A 20929-nucleotide genomic window follows, 5' to 3' on the forward strand; every position below is an offset into this window, starting at 1 on the left:
ACCCCAAGAGTCACATCATGTGCCTGAGAGCATTGTCCAAGCGCTTCTTGAACTCTGTCAGGCTGGTGTTATAACCACCTCCCTGGGGAGCCTGTTCAGTTCCCAGCCACAACCTTTCCCAGGTCTGGGTGAAAAGTGTTTTCCTGATATCCAACCTAAACCTCCCCAGACGCAGCTTCAGGTCATTCCCTTGGGTCCTGTCACTGGTTACCCCAGAGAAGAGATCAGTGTTTGCCCCTCCTCTTCCCCTCACAAGGAAGTTGTAACTGCAATGAGGTCTCCCCTCAGCCTCCTCTCCTCCAGGCTGAACAGACCAAGTGACCTCAGCTGCTCCTCATAAGGATTCCCCTCAAGGCCCTTCACCATCTATGTGGCACGCCTTTGGACTCTCTCTAATAATATTATTGCCCTTCTCATGAGGTACCTCCCCAGGGAATGAGCCAACCTTCAAAAGGGTTACAAGATCCAAACCCCCTGAGTATTCCATAAGTACTGTGCAGCAACCCTGGCCATCATTTAACAGTGGAACAGTCAATTATTACTTGGTACCAGCAGCTACTGTTGCCTCACAGATGTTCACATGGAGGGGCAGCTGCTCCAGCTCTTCCACTCACCCTCAGAAGGGGTGGGAGGAAAGGGAGAAATATGTGAGATGGGGAAATGGGAGGGACAGAGAAAATGGGAGGAATGGAGAAAAGGAAATATTCCATAGTTCCTCCTCTGCCAACCAGAGTAACTACACTGAGGACAGATCAAGTAACTTCCCCTTTGCAAGGAGGGGAGAAAAATCAAACAACAGTATCTATTGGGAGGAATTTGTCTAAATTATTTCATAGACTTCTTAAGCATCTTCCCGTCTTAACATGCCATTCACTCGCTGCCATGCTGGGGAGTGAGCCCAACAAGCTGCCTTGCATGGAGGGACAGTTCTGCTGGCAGTCTTGCTTCTTGGGTGAAACCAAGGGGAGTTTCCCTTGTCTGCCATGCAACACTGTGATCTTTCTCCCATGCTGGGACTCCACAACCCAGATGCAGATGGCAGGATCAGGCTGTGTTATTCATCCAGAGTTAGTGGAGAGAGTTCAGGCTGGGAGAGAAGCCACAAGACTGCATTTGCAAGTGCTAGTCTTACTTGTAGGGAACCATGAAATAGGAGTTGGTTTGGAGGAATCCTACTGTTGAAGCATGAAACTTGGCTGCCTGATACCCAACAAACAACACCCACCATGACATGTTTTATGATGGATCTTTTTGCTCTGAGCACTACATGCAACTTTTCATCTTGGCAACTCTTTCAGCAAACAGAATTGAGAGACAAAGTGCCTTCCCATCCAGCCCACCCTGTCCTCTCTAGATCACACAAAGCACATTTTTGGAGCAGTGTCAGGATTTTATTTACTGCAGGCAAAGGCACAGTTCTCTCCAGCCCAAAAAACACCACATCAGTGGCAGCTTTGGTGAAGCCTGAAATTGATGCCTAAGGATTCAGGTGTGAATTATTAAACAAACACAACGCAAACTCGTATTATGATGATGATAATTTGGTACCTTTTCCTTCCTTCTGACATCTCTTTCTTTGTACAATACATTTTCTGCTCTCGCTTGTAGCTGGGCAAGGATTGCCCCTTGCTGACGGATGCTGTACGATCTCTCTGACCCTTACTTCATTTCCTCTTTTGAAACCACATGTTTTTCCTTTCTTCATGCACGGGCTCCATGGACTCCACTCACTAGTTTCACAGTGCACTGCAATAAACACAGAACAAACTGAGCCTGACCGATATATTTTTGTATACCCAATACATATGGTACATTATGTTCATTCTGCATCAGCCAAAAGGCGGCCAAAACTAATGGAATTAATCAGCAGTGAATTGCAGCAATGAATTGACAGAAATTGGACTGTTAAGGATATACAACACAAAATAATGTCAAATAATTGTCAGTTACTATTTTCTACTTGCTGTTTTGTAATTCCATTCCTGAAACAAGGCAACAACACAACTGGTCTCAATGATATCAGTTACTGGTCTCAATGAAATCAGCATTTGTTCTGAGTTTGCTTTGGTTTGATGGAGATGTTAATCCTCTTAGCTTCGGTGGAATAAACTTTGGTGATGCCTGTGTGAAAGGTGAGTAAAGTCTCAAAGGTATTGAATTTTGAAATCAATCGTTATAAAGGACCAACTGATATCAAAAGATGTTACATTAGAAGTCAAGTGTCTTTGGTCATCTAAAGAGACATCATCTGTAGCACACACAAGCTGGAAACAGGCAAAGCAGAGGAGAATTTGGGTCAGTGTGAGGTTTCAAGCTTTTCAGAACAGTGCAGGTTACCCTTTCTAAACCAGAGTGATGTGTATGTGCATCCTGTACTGTTTGGAAATCAGAAGGTATGTCATTTCACTCTCATCCAAACAGTGTAAACAAAAAATGGGAGTAACCTTGGAAGCTTAACAATATGCTTTTAATAGCTATCCTTCTCTTGCGCCATCTCACTATCTTCATCTTTAAAAAAGATAGTAAATATATATATTTACTCTCAGTCCAACTGCATGCTTAAGATTATAAATCACCACTGAAAAAGGAAAGACTTCCAGCCCCTCTATAAGGAGAAATTAGTAAGTCAACATTTTCCCAGATCCAGAATTTACTTCTGAATTTTCTGAAACCTAGACATATAACAGACTTCAGGCAATCTCTGAGCCTTCCTCCAGTGGATCGTCATGTGGGTAATTTTTTTCATGTTACGCTGGAGCTCTTCTGTAAAAATAACTGCCTTTCACGTGCACAAAAAGGTCCTGTTTTTACTCCATAGCTTTAAATGGCTTTTCCTAATTGAGACTGACTCATTGTTAAAGCAGCTGAGTCTACAGAACTTGGAAACAGCCATCAAGAAACAAAATGATCCCTTGAATTTCTTTCAAAGATGAAAGTCTTTGCTTGAAAATAAAACCGTAAAAGCCTACACTGCCACCTGAACTAATATATATTTGAGAAGGAAAGCACCAAACTACTGCAGATTATTTTTATTCCTGCATTACTTCCCCTTCAAAACACTCGATGCCAGAGAGAGCTATGTGCATGATACTGTGGGGGAGGAGATTTCCATCATGGCCAGACTGTGCCTAAGTGCTCCCTGGTTGCTGGTGGCTGAAGAGGTCACTGCTGGCACTGCAGCTCACAGCCCTCAGCCACCACAATGCACAGCACACATACTAAGCTAAGCTGAACCCTGCCACAGCTTCAGCGTGCCCGTGGCGGGGGATGCTAACTGCAGCAGTTCACAGGCAAACATATCACTTGTTCTTCCTTCATTTGGAGGGGTGGCAGAGGGATGGAGCAGACAGTTAGGCGTGGTGACCTCCAAAATTGTCCTTGTGTGAATAATCGGAGCTTTTGAGTCAGAGGCTGAAGATACAAAAGCAGGTCTCTTCTCCACTGCCAATGAGTCACAATGACATCAATCTCACTCCTTCAGTGTCAGTGACATCCTATTTGGTGTTTTATTTTAATCCTCATTTTCTGAAGTCAGGTGTTTATGCACATACACCATTTTGGAGATTGGGGTTTTTTTGGGGGGTGTTTCCTTAATGTATTAGTTTGTAGACTTCACCTTTGAAAAGGTAAGCTTCAAAATGTTATTGTATACATGCTTTAAAGGCTCAGGTAGTACAAGGGAGCTAAAGCAAAGCCATTAATGTTTTAATCCTTCTTAAACTACATGTGGGATCAGGGTTTTTGAAACTTTGATGTTAGTAGTGCTGCACTGTAACAGAGCAAGTAAGAGATGTATGTCATTCTGCCTCAGAGCAGACCAAGCAGGCCATACTCCCTTTGGCAGAATTGCCCTTAGCATCAAGGCTACGTTTGTGGGAAACAACCAAGTTTGTGCTTCTCGTGAAGTGGTAGACTTGGGAAATATCTTGAGTTTTTTGTGCTGGGGAATACATCTTGTTATGAAGAACATTTTCATTTTAAGTTGCACTTCTCTGGTGCTGTAACTGATTATGCCTTCCTTAGATCCCACATCTCCTCTGAGAAAATCAGGCAGGACATGGGGACCAGACTTACCAATGCTAGTGCACTCCATTGTGTGGTTGTTGGCTTCCAGCCCATCAGGGCACTTTTCAAGGCACTTTCCACTGTATAAGTAAAACCCACTTTTACACTTTGTGCAGAAGTTTCTGGTGAAGCAGGTATCACAGTCAGCTTTACATTCTGAAATGCAAACAGTAAAGAACAATGTTGTTGCTCTTTGCCATGAACTGCCATGGGTTCTCTCACATATACCAGAATCACACAATTCTAGGAATGTCAGACAATCCTCAAAGGAAGCAAATTATATTAGGTCTTCTTCCTGGCCTGTACACATGGTGAGGCCAGCCACAAGTGACCCTGGCATGGATGAGAGTTTAGAAAGGATGGCCTGATGCTGAACAGCCTCACACTGCTAATCTTCTTGAAGACCTATGCAAATGGCAGACAGAACACAGCACATGAGAATAACCCTGTGCTGCTTCTGCCCTACGCTGACACTGCTTAGGTACTAATTAACCCTGTGGGGCACAAGTGCTGGGTTGGCTCCACACTACCTATCTCCATTCATCCAGGAGACATAAAAATGTGCCAAAATTTAGAATCTGCTTAGGAGTGGTTTGGATCAACATATCTTTCTTTTTCTGTAAATGGTTCCCCGATGTTCAATCAGATGTTCTGTAGTATTTCATGTATTCTCTGTATGACTACCCAAATTGGCATTGTTGATATATTTCCTAGTTCTCAGAAATTTTTAAGACAAATGCATTAAACCTTATGTATGGCACAGCTCATGTGTGATATGCAAGGCCACACACTGCTAAAAAGTGAGCAAATACTCTACAGTGTCAAGTTACTCTGTAAGACTTTACTCTGGGGTCCATTCATTAAATAACTTTTATTACCAGGTAAAAACTGGGAGAGTTTCTTGGCCGTCGCTCTTATGTTTTTATATCACCTGTGGGATTAAAAACAGTGAATTCAACAAAAAAAAAGAGGAGTGGGGAGGACATTGTGATCTTTTCCAGTTCATTTATGGTTCAAAAATCCGTAGTGGGGTCAAAATGTTGCCTGAGCAGTAAAGAATAGAGTCGGCTTCTCTGTCCCCCAGCCCAGAGACAACACGAATTGGTAAATTCCCCCAAATCAGGCTGAAGCCTGGCCAGCTTCTACAGGCATTCAGAGGAAAACAATGAGCGTGAGACAAGCTATAAAGAGACCAGGGCAAACCACATCTCCAAAGAATGCCACCTGCCATTCTCTCTCCTTGCCACAGGGGTCAGGCGGGTAAGGGCAGAGGGTTAAACAGCTCCAGCCACCAAGATTCAGCATTCCTCGGTCCCCGCTCTCTCTTCAGAGCTGTTGGCGTTCTCTTGTTGCTGGAGGGCAGTGCCTGGTGCCCACCGGCGCTTCCTCTTCACACAGGGATGTAGAGGAGGAGGCCATCACCTGGGTTCTAGGCAGGTCATTCATGCAGAGCCAGGATCCCTGGGCTTTAGGCCATTTTGTGATCTTTAACTTCTTGCTCAGGTTAATATTTACTGCACTACTACAAAGAACTGAACAAATAAGGACACAGCCTGTCCATCTCCTTCTCTGTTGACTTGACTCTTAAGGAGACACAGAATTCAAGAGAGAACAAACAAATCCATGCGCTTCCCCTTTCCCCAGCACTTACTTGCACACTTATTAATGTCGGGATACCGTGTCCCATAGTATCCGCTTGGACACGAGGAAAGACATACTCCAATCTGTTTCATGCCAATCCTCTCCAGAACAAAAAAGAGCCTGGGCTTACATGACAGGCATCCGTTGTAGTCAGAGCAGGTAGCACACCCTCCTTGGCAACCCTGGCTCACGTTAGGATGCACTGAGAAGAAAAGAATTTAAAAAAACAAACTGTGAGAGAACAATACATTAAATAAAACCATGAAATAATGGTTCCTCTGCACGTGGAAGGATGGACCATCCATCTCTCTGTCAGGTCTTAAAGATTGCTTCATTTTTTCCTGTGTCTCTTATGACCTGACTTATCATTTCAGAAATTATTTCATCTGCATAAAAATGAGAAGCCCAGCTGACATCTTCACATCTTGCAGAAATAGCCAACAGCAAATGATCTTTAAAATAGATTGTATGGAACAGCAGCATTCTAGAGAACATTTATTTTTCTTTTCCCAATTTTCAGGGGCTTTTCTGCCTTGTGTGCACTTGGCTCGGCAAATAAATTAATGTTTCCTTATCCTTGCTTTTCCTACTTGGATGATTAAAAATCGATCTAGTGTATAATTTCTTTCACTGACTAAATGCCATTTGATTTGCGTTCTGCTGTACAGAAACATGCCCTTGTAAGATCTGATGATACTTTGCCTTAAAAAAAAGACGCAGGAGAGCCATCCTTCTCACCCTCCTTCTTTCCCTGGAATGTTCTCTCTGGCATGTTTTTAATCTCTTAACAATTACAACCTGATGTTTAGACTTAACTGTGGCATTTACCCTGCTCCAGTCTCAGCATGTAGCATAGGTAGCATTACATTTGCCTTTCAATTGAATTGTTCTAATTCTTCAGACAAGGAAAGGGAATTTTATTATACTCATTGCCTATCTTCTTTAGGGGCTTGGGGATAGCAGGAAGGAGGAAGCTGTTGCACACTATCTTTTCAGTAGCAGACATTAATCTGCTGTGTGATATACTGAAGTGCATTACTTCCCAGTGGTAGAGAATAGCTTTGCATCCTCCTGTACTTTAGAAGTTGTTACCTACTTTATTTTCCTTCTTGCTTGCTTTCTTAAATAAATTGGAACTAAAAAAATAATGAAGCATCAAGTAGCTCCAGATCCTGTGTCCCCTCTTTTTTTGGCCTTGTCTTGCATTAAAAAAACAGGCATTTTTCTAAGTGCAAGCTTTCATCTCTCAGCCTGAGACATCTAGCTATATTTCATATCTAGGAGAAATATAGTCCTCATTTACATTTGTAACTTTTATTTGTAAATACTATTGGCTTCCTGTTCTGCCTTCTCCTCAGGCCAGTGATAATTTTATAAATATGCACATGCCATGATGGTGTGATTGCCTATTTTAGTGTTTTGATTTTATTTTGATCTGCAGACACTGCTAAATAGCTTGCACACACAATAAACTTGCTTTTTTCAACTCCTTTCTGTGCAGCCCTTGAAGGCAGACCAGGAGTCCATATGAATTCATGGCTTACATATTGAGAGCCACCACTGCCTGCTGCCCAGGGGAGGGTTGCCTGGCAGGGAACTTCAGGAACACCTCTGTACTTTGTTCACTTACACACTTGGCAGAAGAGACATGCCTCATGAATGGGAAAAGGGGAAAAGCAATTTTCTGTGCTCTGAGGTTTCAGTGACATGCCCTGTAATCTGAAGAACCTCAAAGGGAATTTGAGTTCACTCTTCCTCTTTCATTAATAAAATGAGGAATGAGGGTTATTTCTCTCTGTAGGGCTGGACACATATGAGATGTACAAACTTTGGCTATGCTGTGCACAAACAATTTCAGTAAGAATACAAGAACTCAATTCTCTGTGCACACTGAGACACTCATTTTATAGCACAACCTAGACGAAAGTGTGCTTACAATGAGGACAAGACACCACTATGAGAATAAATAACATTCAGCATAGTGAGAAGTTGCAACCCCAATTCAGTTATCATACTTGCTTTCACCAGACTCTCAAAATACTGAGAACTTAATAAATATCACACATTTTTTTCTGAAAATATCCCAAAGGTACAGAGCTTATTGATTTTGAAATTAAGAGCCTGGAAATTTTTTGTTTTTAAAGTTAAGTAAATGAAAATGTCCTTGTCTCTTTCTCCTCTGTCTTGTGGTTCTTGTATGAAACTACTTTCAAAGGCAAGCACAGTAATGTGATCTAAGAAACTGACATTATTTAAAAACTATCTGTGACTTTCCTTCATTAAGTCTGACAGTTGGATGAAAAAGCAGCTGAAGAACAAAATATTTGTCATCAAAGCTGCTATATAAAATATGGATGATCACTTTTGACGGGAAACATATTATGTGTGAGCACCTGTGACACATCATTATGAATAGATTCTCTTGACAGAGAAAACATTATGTGCAACTGCTCTGAGGTCAAGCTGTGTGTGTCAGCCGAGACAGGCAATACTTTACTATTGAAATATGATAATTCTCTATAGCTAAGATCCATTACATGGCCAATTTCCATCTCCCCTTTAACTCCAGAAGTACTAAGTATAAAATAAAATGTACTTTTAGCCACTTTCACAATTTCTGCCTCTTTTCATGCATTCCAGATACATCTCATACAAATAGCACAGCAAAAAAGGAAAGCCTGTAGTTCCAAATGGAGAATGTTATTTCTAGTGTTATGGAGCAAGGAATAGGATAAAATATGCAAGTCAAGCTCCACTGATTTCATGTCATGTTATAACTAAGTGTATGAAGCAAAATAATCTCCAGTTCTTGGAAATTCTTAAAGAAAAATTATCACTGAAAAGTCAGAATTAACATTTAAATGAACCATGGGGTTTTTCTCTTAAAAACTATTAAAGAGATGCTTTTTTTTGGGTTGTCTCCTACTGTGTCTGACATTTCTTTGAGTCTTGTATCTGTGTAATAAAACAGTTTCTCATTGCACATGCAATAAGGGTAGACCCTTATTCTGGCTCAGGCAAGAATCAAAGCAGGGAGGGACAAGCCACACGCTCCAGAAACCGGCATTCTTTGAAAGCACTGGGTTTTGTCATTGAACCTGGGAGAAAACAAATTGTGGGGGAAAAATATTTGTGCCTAGAGAATGAGATAGCGTGTTTGAAATGAGCCGTCTCCAAGCTCCAGCTGAAGATCTCATTCTTGTTACCTCTCAGCCTCCTCCCTCTCTGGTGCAGATCCAGATGCTTGCCAGATCCTTGCGATATAGGGGCTTGTCCCTCCCCTGCTGCAAAGGCTGAGTGGGATTGAAGGGATTCAAGAAGAAAACACAGCAAACTCAGGCTGTAAAACATATTTCTGCCACAGGGAGGGAACTTATTACTTCTGGGTCCAGAACAGGCCCTTACTATTCCTCTCCCATTGCAGCGAAGTGTTACTACCTGCAGATCCCAAGTGCTTCAGTGATGGCACACCATAACCCCAAGGAAGCAAGCAGAAGTTTTACCTCTTTTTTTTTTTCCCCTGTATGAGACATTGAGCTCAGTGCTTAAGTGATGTGCCACAAGAACCTGGAAACATAAACCTCATCTGGTGAAATCCAGTCACAGTACACCAGGTGTAAGCATTGCTTCAAATGTCTATACTTAGGTCAACAGTGGAAATGGGTAAGTAATATATACCCACTTTAAGAAATGCTTTAAAGTGAAAAAGCAGGTGAAAAAGCACTAGGAGAGCACAGACCACTCCTGTTAGCCACAGATTATAGATGTGGTAAGAGGGACGAAAAGAGGCTCAGTGCCTTGGCAGGGGGTCAGGCACTGTGGCCTTGTGGGATAGAGACTGGCTGCAGAACCAGGAGGTATGGACTATAGCATTGCAAATAGGTCCAAGAAATGTTCTTGATAGATACTCTTGCTTGAAACCACTTGGTCTTTGGTGCAACCTCCTCCATTGCAAAGACATATAAAAAATTCTCATCATTGTTCAGAACTGACTCAATGAAGATTAAATATTCTATGCATGACTCTATTAACCATTGAGTGCTCTTCCCTCTTGTATCCAAACACTTTTTGAGCACAGTGAAATCACAGAATCTCAGGGATGGAAAATGCAGCATAGCAATGGTCAAAGCAAATGGTGGGAGCACAGAGACCCACAGACAAGTTCTTTCTCGTCTCTTACACTAACATCAGCCAGAAGTGGTACAAACTATGCATGTACAGACTCATGACTGGCTGTAGGTCCAAAATCTATCCCTCCTTTTTCTTTTTGGAAAACCTAAATACTGGAGATTAGAGAAGACCCTTAAGTAATATTGAACTATTCACTTCTCATGTCTGGCTTTAAGCCCTTTTTTTCCCAGAGACCTCTTTTTGTGAAAGCCGTTTGTCCAGATATTAGTTTTAAGTCTTATTAGCAAATGAAATCTCAGAATATTTTCCAAAGCCCTACTCTGGAAACAATGAATCGTGGTTTCTGTTAAAAATAGAAAGTTAAGGATAAGGAGCTGAGTTTGAATATGAACTTTCAGGGATGAGAAGCTAGATATTGACTGTATGCAGCAAATAAATTCTAAACTTTCACAATGACATTTTTCAATCAGTTTTACACCATATATAGATTAAAACTTATGGAATCAAAAAGACACGGAAATAAGAAAATGCAGGAGGAATCCAGTTGGCCACACATTCTGACAGCCAGGGGAAAAGCACAGGGTAGAAGAATATTCTTTGCCTGTTTGCCACAGCTAAGGTGCACCGTCTCATCACCTCTCTCCAAAAACAAGGCGTCCATTTAGAGGTTTGCTCTTGAAATGGATGTGCTAGGCCAATGAAACCCATCCCTGCTGCTGCTCCTGGTTTCTCAGGCTTGCACATTCTCACAGGAAATATTTTCACAGCAGAGCTGCTCTGGAATTCAGCCTTCCCAGCTGGGCTGCCCCTTGCCGCGAGAGCCAGACCCCACCTCAGCTTTACCAACCACGCAGCACCCGGGTGGACGTTAGCCCTTGTGGTGGTGGGCATTTGGGATGGGAAATCCCATGGGTTCCCATGTCATTCGATTGCTCTGTGTGCTCCCTTGCATTCCTTTCTGTTTCCCTTGCCTAGTGAGAAGCAGCTGCCTGTGGTGATGGCCTGAAAACAATGCTTCATGTAAAACAGAGCTACTCTCAATCATGCAGACCGTCCTTTAGGCAAGCACAAACAGCATTTGGCAGTCAGCTCTTCTAATGAGAAAGTCATTAAGGAATTCAGTTTGCAAACCACAGTGTATTTCCTCAGACTCTTTCCTGGACGGTGTTTCTTTGTGTGGAAATGCTTTAGAGGTGGGACACACAACGGTGGGGCAAGAATGCTGAACTGTTGTGTAGGCAACAGGCAGTGCAGAGCAAGGACAAAGCCCAGGAGTGGTGGGACAGCGCCAGGAGAGCTAGTGTGCATGGGCTTGATAAATTTGTATTATCAGTGCTAAATAGATTGCCAGCCTGGGCCGAGGGGAAGCCTGAGTTCAGTCTTGCAGGCTAAGCTCTGCTTGATCACTAGGTCTTAAATCACCTGCAGGGAGGCAAGGGACTGGGTTTACTGTGATGGTGGAGCAGCTGGGGAAGATAGACCCCTACATGGCAACTACTACATTGGATTGCCCGTAACTTTTCTGGGATGCAACTGAATCAGTGGTGATAGCTGAGGAATGTGGACTCTCTGTTCAGCCTCCTCTGGATCTACAGAAATCTGAGGCACCGGAAAAAGAGGCAAAGAGGAAAAATCAGCCTAAAAGTCAACTGTTAAAGGCTTAATGTCTTCTGCTTCTCTTTGTGATTTGTTCTTCACAAACACTTTAGGATTTCTTTCTAAGAGGGTGGTAACTCCTCCAGAGATTTGCCTGACTTCTATTTTACTTCAGAGTATTGCTGCCTTCTGATACAAAACATGTAGCAAAGAGGATTCCCAAGTGTCTTCCTATGTTTTGAAGAAAAAAGGTCCTATACAAACCAAAAACATTTTCCCCAAACATCTGCCTGGCTTGACAATATTTTTCTCAAGAGGCACTTCACATCTGAGGGAAAAGAAATCAACCTATTTTATTCACCAAATGTCAACAGTTTTAAAAAGCAACAGAAACATGAGTATGGGACTGTTCCACAGTCTCAGGGAGTATCCGTAACTGTTTTGTAGTGGTGTCTACAAGCAAGGAGGCCCTTGGCCCAAATGGCCAAGACCTCACTGGGGATTGCCTCATCATTATTAAACACATGTCTGGCAGAGTGATCCTGAAAATTAAGTATACTGGCAGCCAGAACACATTTCCCCTGAATTCAGTTAGAAAGAGCATCAACAGGCTGAAAAATCTCACCAGGGGTACAGAGTTTTATGCAGTCTCCTAGCATCTTCAGCACAACAGAAATCAGCCACAGCAACCACAAATGGCTCCTTGTCATTCCAGAGAGTTTTGTAAATAAACTGAAAAATTCTTTTCATGGATAGAGAAGGGAAATTGACTTTTTTTCCCCCACATACTATGGAGCACCACCAACATTTGAGGATCCAGAAAGTTTAAGCAGTATAGGAACCAAAGATGATCCCTGAGAAAATTGCCTTAAACACCCTGATAGCGATGGTGAAGGTAGGACCAGGTAACGCAATACCTTCTCACATAAAATTCTAAATCCTATAAGCAACTACAGATACTTTTAGAGTCAGTTGTTTCCGCATACCCAGCCTTCAAGACTCTACATTATGAATTTCTTCAAAAATGTAAAATTCAATTACATAATCTCCCTCTTATTGTCCAAATAAAAAGAGCTGTTATAGAAGGGTAAGCATGTGATCTATTAAAAGTAGTAACTTAGTAATTGTAGTAACCTAATAATTGTATAACCAGCATGTTATGACAGTTGTCAGATTCAGCTACTTGCAAGTAAAGCATCTGTGCTCAGATAAAAAAGGAGGTGTGACTTTTGGAAAGAGACTATGTTTGATGTACATATAGATAGGAATTTAGTACTCTAATCCTGCGAATTGCTGTCATGAAGATCTCCAGCTGATTTTATACTGTTCGTATGGACACAGAACTCTAAAAACAAAGTTGTCAACATCACTGTGACTCCCTTGACTCTCCATTCTCTTCCCTACAGGACATGAACGCTTCTACTGAGTAAAGAAGCAAAAATGTATATTCTACATGCTCGTTCTTTGAAAAATGCTTGACTTTCTGCTTGATGGTAGTGTTCCATCTACCGTTTTTGTGCTTCTAACAAAGCTTAGGCTATCCTGGTGGCAGCAGAGCCTGTACCCCCCACACCCCATTTGCTTCTCCTGTTTTGTTCTCCTAACATACTAGAGACTTTTATTGTCGCGTATTACACAGATGCTTGTGTATTTCCAATCTGTATAAGGATCACTCAGCTCATACTGTCAACATTACACAACTACAGTAGCATTTGCAAGTTTCTCATTTCCCACAGGGTCTTTTGAGACCAGAGTTTTTCTCTCAAAGTTTTGTTTCAGAAACCACAGAAAGAACAGCAGGATGTAACAGATTTTACTTTCCATGCTGGAGACTAGGGAGAAGGGTTTAGACAGCAAAAGCCTGTAATCCCATGTTGAAACTATGATTTTCTACTACCATGTTTACAGCGTTAAAAAATTAATAAGCCAGACAGCAAGCCAGCCCACTGCCTTGGCGGTGCTCAGATGTGCCTTTGGTCAATTACTTAATATCCTCTCAATTTAATATATTTTCCTAAGTGGAAATGATCAAAAGCTTGTACTGAATGAAATTATTTCTTTCTGAGTAACGATTAAATTCATACCATACTGAAGCTAACTGGAAGGCCCAAGTATGTTGCTCACAGTGGAACGGTTCTGGACTGACGCCTTGCAAACATTGAAATGGAACCTGTCTCTTTAAATTCAAGAGTCACATCAAGATTTCAAGTCATAGTGTAGGTACTAAGGAATATCCCAGTGCTGGAAGATCTCTAAAAATTGTGGTCCATGATTTGTAGCAAGGAAAAACTCTGATCTCAAATTTTCATGAAGGAAAAGGGCTAACTTCTCCAGGCTGACTGGGCCATCTATCTGCCAGTGACACAAAAAACTGTCCAAAATTCCAAGTTGAAATTAATGATTAAAATACCAGGCCTAGTGACCGCTTCTCTGCTTCAGTGCTGTGTAGCAATGCATGTGCTATCAACACTCAGCAAATGATGATGCAACTGTTTTCACCTTTCCCTCACGTCACTGCGACTCATGCTAGTCTAGAAGGGGAAGAAGTGAAAAGTTTCTGAGTGCAAAATGTGAACAGTATGATGTGAAATCAAATTCAACTCCAGTGGAAAACAGACAAGAGACATCATCACCAGTCAGCTTGGACTCACTGACAAAAGTCCTGGGCCACTAAAGTCAATAGTAAAACTCCTGTGAAGAAAAAGGGGTGAGGATTTCACTAATGTGTTAATCAACATTGGGGTAGTGCATGGTTTGGAGGACAATTATCTGATTTTTCGAGGGCAGTGTGACTGGATGGCCTGTTTGAATTGGGATTAAATAATAGGATGGGTGAGATTTAAGTAGGCATCTGATTCCTGAGAAACTGACTCAGTTCAACAGCTCTGTGTGCCTGGATTTTCTAGTGAAGTAACTATGAATGGCACGTAGTTAGGGCTTGCTTCATCACCCCTTCTGCGTGCTGCCCTCCCTTTGAAGTCTGAGCCTTTCCCTCCCAACCAGCTTCACTGCCTCACAAGCTGACCCACATGAAAGAAATTTAGCGCTCACACGGAGCATCATTCACTTCCCCAAAACCGTCATACATCTGACATCACTGCAGTGACACACAGCAGGCAGTTCACTGTTGAGCTACAGCTGTGCTACAAAGTATTTGAGTGAATTATTGGGGTGCTGGTGACGAAATCAAGGCTATCATCCATTTTGTGCTGAGGCAGAGAAACAGTGCATTTTCTTTGTGGTGGTACACCACCACTTCCCTGAGGATTTGCACACCAATCAGCTAAATTGATTGGAAGAGAAAATGAATTAAAACTTCTGTTTGCTTTTTGGTTTGTTTTTTTAATTAATGTAACATCTGTAATAGTATGTTTGTTATCCCAAATCCAATCAACAGTATAATGCCGACACATCAAACTTTCCAGATAGTTAAATTAATTGAAAGCTTATGCACAGGCTGTATTTGAAAAGAGAAGCTGCAGACTGCACAGGGCTGTAGGTAAATGTAGCAGCCAGTGGCTGCATAGACCAAGTGCCCTGTTGTCCCTTTGCTGCCACCTCCAGAGTAGAAAACACCCCCTGCAGCTGCTGGCTCAATGCAGGATGGAGACAGGTCCCTCGTACACACCTTCATCCACATTCTTCCTGGTAAGGGGAGCCCCATGGCCACCACCTCCCGTGCAATCTAAGGCTAAAAGACTCCAGGCTGCTCCAGCCTCTTGAGGATGCCCTGGAGAGGATGTGCAGAAACCAGGAAATCAGTTTAATTGATTAAAAGTCTTCATGAATCTTTTGCTCTGCTTCAGTGTCTGCCCATAAGGATCACATCTACAGTGGATGAGAGGAATGTGATTGTACATGGATTTTTGAAAGTGAGATTCATTGAAAATTCCCATACAATGCAAAAAAACATGCCACAAGAATAAAAAGATAATCTGATTCACTTTGTTTGGAATACATGCTTTCTGTTGTTTGAAAATAAATTTTGACAAAATTTTGACAAAATATTTGACAAAATATTTCTATTTTTAAAGAGTGACATCTTCTAATGGAATTTTATTCCATTAATGATTGTCTGAGGCTTTAACTTAAAATAGCAATAGCAACATTGGAAAAGTGATAAGGAATCATAGGATACAGAATTTCGATTTAAAAGAAAAAAGAAATTCTACAATAAAAAAAATAAACTGAGGCCACCTATTGACAATATTAGGTAAAGAAAAACAAAACCCTGTAGCCCAATAATTATATATACAATCAATAATTAAATATCTAGGAAACTTTGGGTTAGTGTTATTAGTCTTACTAAACCTTTTATAGTAAGATCTACAATCGTTTTGAAGCCATTTTAATGTTTCTGTACAACAGCAAAAAATATGAAAAAAAGAGTCTAATTTGTCTTTAAAACTTGTCTTTAGCCTAAACTGAACCCCCCCCCACATTTGGAAAGATTAATGGGCAAACTATGAACTATAAATTTTAAGGATGACTTTTTTATTTGTCTAATACGTTATTTAATATCGCTGATGCACATCCAAAGGGACATCTGACACTTTTTATACACAATTGAAGAAGTGGTCATAAAAATATGCTTTTGTTGAAGTATTTAACTGGTAACAATGGTAGGTGTCACATAATTTAGGCTGGATCAGAGCAGCATCCTGAAGGTGCGTGTTTAACCTTGCTCTGCACATGCAAGTACAAATTTGCAAGATATCTCTTCCTATCCAAGCTCTTGAACAAGAAAATGATCCATTTGCTGTTTTGTGGCCTAAGAGAGATGCTTTTTCAGGTGTTGGATGCCTTAGCTAGCTTGCAAAATATCCTTAGCATTTTGCAACATGCTCTGTTGAAGAACATACTTCTAATAACTCCAGTAATGAGGAAGAAAGGACTGTTCAGTTCTGTTTTGTCACACTGTAACTTAATTAAAGTTAAGCTGATGCAGAATGAATGATAGAAAAAGAACCCATTACTGCAAATAGAACTGTTTAACATAAGTTATACCAACAATTAGTTAGGCTTCAGTGAAAACCACACATCCCCTAGATATTAGAAAAACATGAAATCCCAGCCGTTATTTTTAAAGCATCCAATATGATGACTATTTGGCAGCTCAGCTGGTGGCTAGTGGCTTGCCACCACGTTGGGCTGCCATGAGACAGGGCTTGGATGTGAGATGACCGCAACAACACCACTCAAAATGCCGGGCTGCTGCAGAAAAATTGTGCTAAAAAATGTCACAAGCAGATGCCAAAATGGACTAAGTGAAAGGAAAGACTGAACTGTGCCCTAGAATGAAAACATCCTCCTTAACTTGCTCCTTGACCTCCTGGACTTGCATGAAGCAAGTCAGGCCATTTGTCTCACAGAGGTAGCAAACTGCTACCCTGAGTACCCAACAATGTGCTCCTGGTGGCAGCAGTCAAAATCATACATGAAGGGATCCACTCCTGGTGTAGAACAATGGACCCAGTTATCAGCTTGTAATCTGTAGACCACCAGAGCTCTGCATAATGTTAGAAATTGAGAAAAATTATTGTGATAGTGTCAATTTCCTGCCTCCAAAGGAAAAATATATACAGTCCAGCACACATAAGAAACCATGTGGAAGAAAATAAAAGGTTAACTTTCAGCATCTAGTTACTTTGTCTTTCCCTAACAATACCACTGAGTTATGTATCTTTGAAGAAAGTTAGGGGTCTTAGGTTTGAAGGTTGATAAAGTTGGCTGGTTATGGTCCCTTTCTAGCATTGTAAAGCACTATAATCTACATTTTCAAACCTAGGACCTCCAGTGGCACAACTAATCTCCTGCTTCATTCCTATGTATATACCCTCATTTTCAGAATGTCTGTGGAAGATGCAGGTGGTCAGAGGTCTGAAAATGCAGCTATTTATTCAGGAGTCCAGTCAAAGAATTGCTACTTCACTTCTAGAGCCAAACTTTGAAGCTCATAGATGACAAAGCCAAAATTTCTATTTTTTCATCTGCAAAGGAGAAACGATACCTATCTCTTAGGATTGTGAGGTGTTTAATTCATGGATATTTACTATATGTCCTCAGCTTTGGCTGAAATTTCTGGCTTCTTTGCACAGCAAGCCTTCATGAGAGAGTCTGTTCCTGGCACCACATTAAACTTTGCTTTATAGAGGGTTCTCTCATATACATCAGATTGTTACGGGCACAACTATTGAGTCATGGGTGCAAGTGTGGTAACAATTTATTGTAGTTATTCGCACAACATTTCCATGCACAGTTTTCAAAGGCGGACTGACACAAGTTGAGAAGCCAGTTCTTTTAACTTTCTGATTTCTGCTCTGTGACTGAGGAGATTAGATTATTGGAAAACATACTATTAGCACTGGCTTGCAGCCAAAGGGTCTGCTATGGATTCTGCAAGGGGTGCTGTACTCACTGTAAATTAAGGAAAAGAGCTGGGTAAGTTACTCCAGCGAGGAATGTTCCCTTTGGGAATTGTCCACAGCAAATGAGAGCTGTGGTTGGTGAGCAAAGAGCAACAGGGAGAAGAAAAATAACAAAAAAGGTCAGAAATTTCAGGGAAATAAAAGGCTCCTTTTCTCCTCTACACTGAGCACTAAGTTAACAAGCTTCAATGTTTCTTGATCCCTTTTATGCTACTTTCTGCCTACCCAGACCAAATTGGAAAGAAACCCCCTTACAATTACCATGTAAGCCCATGATTAAATTACTCCCCATTCGAAAAAGCACATCAGCATATGGTTACCTACACACATGTGTTACAGACCCCTTGACTTCAATTAGACTTAAATACCTGATTAAAATTAAGGACTCTTTCTTGAATGAAGGCTCTTGTGCCTGGAGCAGACACTTATCTTCCTAAAGCAGGCAAAAGCCTAACTCCTAACATACTAACTTTGAAAATAATGACTTGAACTTCTCAGTCATAAGCTAATTCAAAGTTTAAACATTTCTAATTTTTACCTTCTCAGTAGTTTTAGATGATTTTGTATTGGGGAAAATAAAATATCAAATATTTTCAACATAATGACTATGTTTTCATGGTGTTCCAGAGAGCAGAACCATTATTCTTTTCTTCTTCTTTTTAGAAGATTGGAAAAAAATTCTCTTCCCTAATACTGCAGAGAAAAGCATAGCTGTGTGAATTCAAAAGACTTATGAAAGGCTTCTAGCGCTACTTTATTAACTTTTTAAAATTAATGTTCATGCATTTTAAATCATTGCCACTATATTTGGGAGTAAGATTCCTACAGTGCTTGGAGTCAGCAGCCCTGTTCCTTTGTGTCTCAGTGAGAGACTCAACAAAGATGATAATTTCAGTGCTTTTTTAGTATAAAGGTGTTCAACTCTCAGATTACTAAATATTTTTATAAAGGGCTGCTAAACTATATCCTCACAGGAAGGCAAACAGATTGCTGTGATTTCAGTAAGAATCAAACCAGTGTCCTATAAAAGGAGAGACTCAAAGCTGTTCATTAATCTCTAAAGTACCTTTTTCAGCTTAAATCTGCTGTTTGCCGTGTAATATTTTCTATACCAACATCATATGTAACACTCCATACGGAAAAAAGCCAGTACCACAAGGACGTTCTCACAGAAAATTAGAAAGAGGTGTTCAAAGGCAAGCTAAATAAAAAGGAGGCCAAATGATCAGGGAAAACATTTACAAAGTTTATCACGGACATGGGAAAAAGAGAGTAAGTATAATTATTGCAAACTATTGTGATTTCAACCATGCTTAAAACCCCTGAGAAAATTATATAATCACATAGCAACAGCAGCAGTAAGACTCCAAATATATGTGCAGTTCTGTAGGACTTTTTACCCTGTGGTCCTCAAAGCACTTTATAAAATCAAATGAGATGTAGCTCCATGATGTAAGTAAAGGCTTTAAGGGCCATTTTGCCTTTAACAACACAGGTTTGGAGAAGAATGGGAAATGCACTGCCTGTCTGATGGCTGCTATAACCAGTCTGGACTGAGACATTTGGGGAACCTCTCGGGTTGAAGCTGTGACTCTTGCCAGCAAATCCAGATAGGTTGCTATTGGCCTTATTCTGCTTTGTACTGCGAGGAGGCACAGCCATCCCAATGCCCATGCCAAAGCAATCGTTCAGTACCAGGGATTAAGATCTTTAAGCTCTGAAGAGTCTTGTTGCTTCATAGTGCTTGAGAGCTGCTGGTGGCAGGCAGGGCACAGCAATGAGGGAAATTAGGATGTCCTCATCTCTTCACTTCCAGCAGGAACACAGTTTCTTGGTCACTACATGGGGACAGCACTGTGTTAGACCCTGCCCCAATTCTCCTGTAACAATTTTCTAAGCAAAGAACAGGTAGATGAACATTTATCAGCAAAAGCCTTTCACCAGCATAGAGCAGGGCTGAGCTCAGCTATGCTGAGGCCTCAGTCATGCCTGTTCTTAGAGATAAAAAAGCATAGTAAAATCTGCAACTAGCTTAGGGGACTGCTTTCTCCAAAACCAGCCTTCTTTGAGGCACACTTCACAACAGCAGCTCTTTCTCTAGGCAGGAAAAAGAATAAAAGGCAGTAGGTAACAAAGCATTGCCCCTGAAATATCTATGCTGTAAAGATATCTGCTACTGGTAGTAAAGATAGAATGGATCAATAGTTGGAAATAGGTATCAGTGAGATTGAACTGCATTAATTAAGACAAAATTCAGAAAGCCTTGGTAGATAAAATCATTGCAGCAGTCTCAGGGAGGCAGTATAATCTCAGTCACGTGTTTGTTTCAAATCAGAGGTGAGATATCTTTTTAAAAGCATGCTGTTGCTTAACCATAAATTGTTGTGCCTGGGAAAGGAACCATTGAGTGGATCCAACAGTTTATGCTGGGCATTTTCAGACATCCCTTGCTGTTGTACCCCTTCTAGGGGCACATGCTGGCAAGCCAGTCTTTTGTTAGCATTTTGCCTTAAGATAGTAGCAGCAATGACACTGTTTTCTTACTCCCAGTGGGTTGTGTTATGCTTATCAATCTAATTCTAATGATATTAAAAAAAAAGAGAGAGAATTAAATAATTGTGGATAAAAGCAAATAAAAGTGCTGCATTTCTAATATTAGGTGATGATCCAATATTTTCTTTGTGATTTGAGAACTACTTGTTTCACAGGAGATTTCAGAAATAAAATAAACATTTATTTCCTTATAGGAAACTCCACATTGTTGCCTTGTGAAGAAAATTGGATTTTTATGTCTAGTAAGGCTTCAATGTAGCATATCTGCTGAATGAGGCATCAGTGTAAGCAAACAGGTGGTAGCAGACTTGTTGATTTTACCATTATATATTTGTACACAATGGAGAGTGGGAGAATATCAAGAAAGTCTCCTTTTAATGTCACATAATTTTCTCTTGTTGTGTCTTAGCCACTTGTCTAATCCAGTTTAACATACATATGAAATTACTGACAAAATGAAAGAAAATAAACAATACCTTTTCATTTCTTTAAAGCCTAAACATGTATCTAAATTT

The 20929-nt window shown here is 40.9% G+C and overlaps 1 protein-coding gene across 1 annotated transcript in view; it reads right to left on the bottom strand.

Moving 5' to 3' along the window:
- The window catches only part of RSPO3 (R-spondin 3), a 61635-nt gene that overhangs the window by 21699 nt on the left and 19007 nt on the right, over positions 1 to 20929 (bottom strand). Inside the window, exons 3-5 of the mRNA XM_069008574.1 lie at positions 5717 to 5908; positions 4075 to 4221; positions 1549 to 1746 (exon numbers count right to left, since the gene is read on the bottom strand). Coding sequence (XP_068864675.1) covers positions 1549 to 1746; positions 4075 to 4221; positions 5717 to 5908 — 537 coding nt within the window. The remainder of the gene's footprint in view (positions 1 to 1548; positions 1747 to 4074; positions 4222 to 5716; positions 5909 to 20929) is intronic.

Source organism: Aphelocoma coerulescens, chromosome 3 (genome assembly GCF_041296385.1).
Source record: "Aphelocoma coerulescens isolate FSJ_1873_10779 chromosome 3, UR_Acoe_1.0, whole genome shotgun sequence".
Lineage (NCBI taxonomy): Eukaryota > Metazoa > Chordata > Aves > Passeriformes > Corvidae > Aphelocoma > Aphelocoma coerulescens.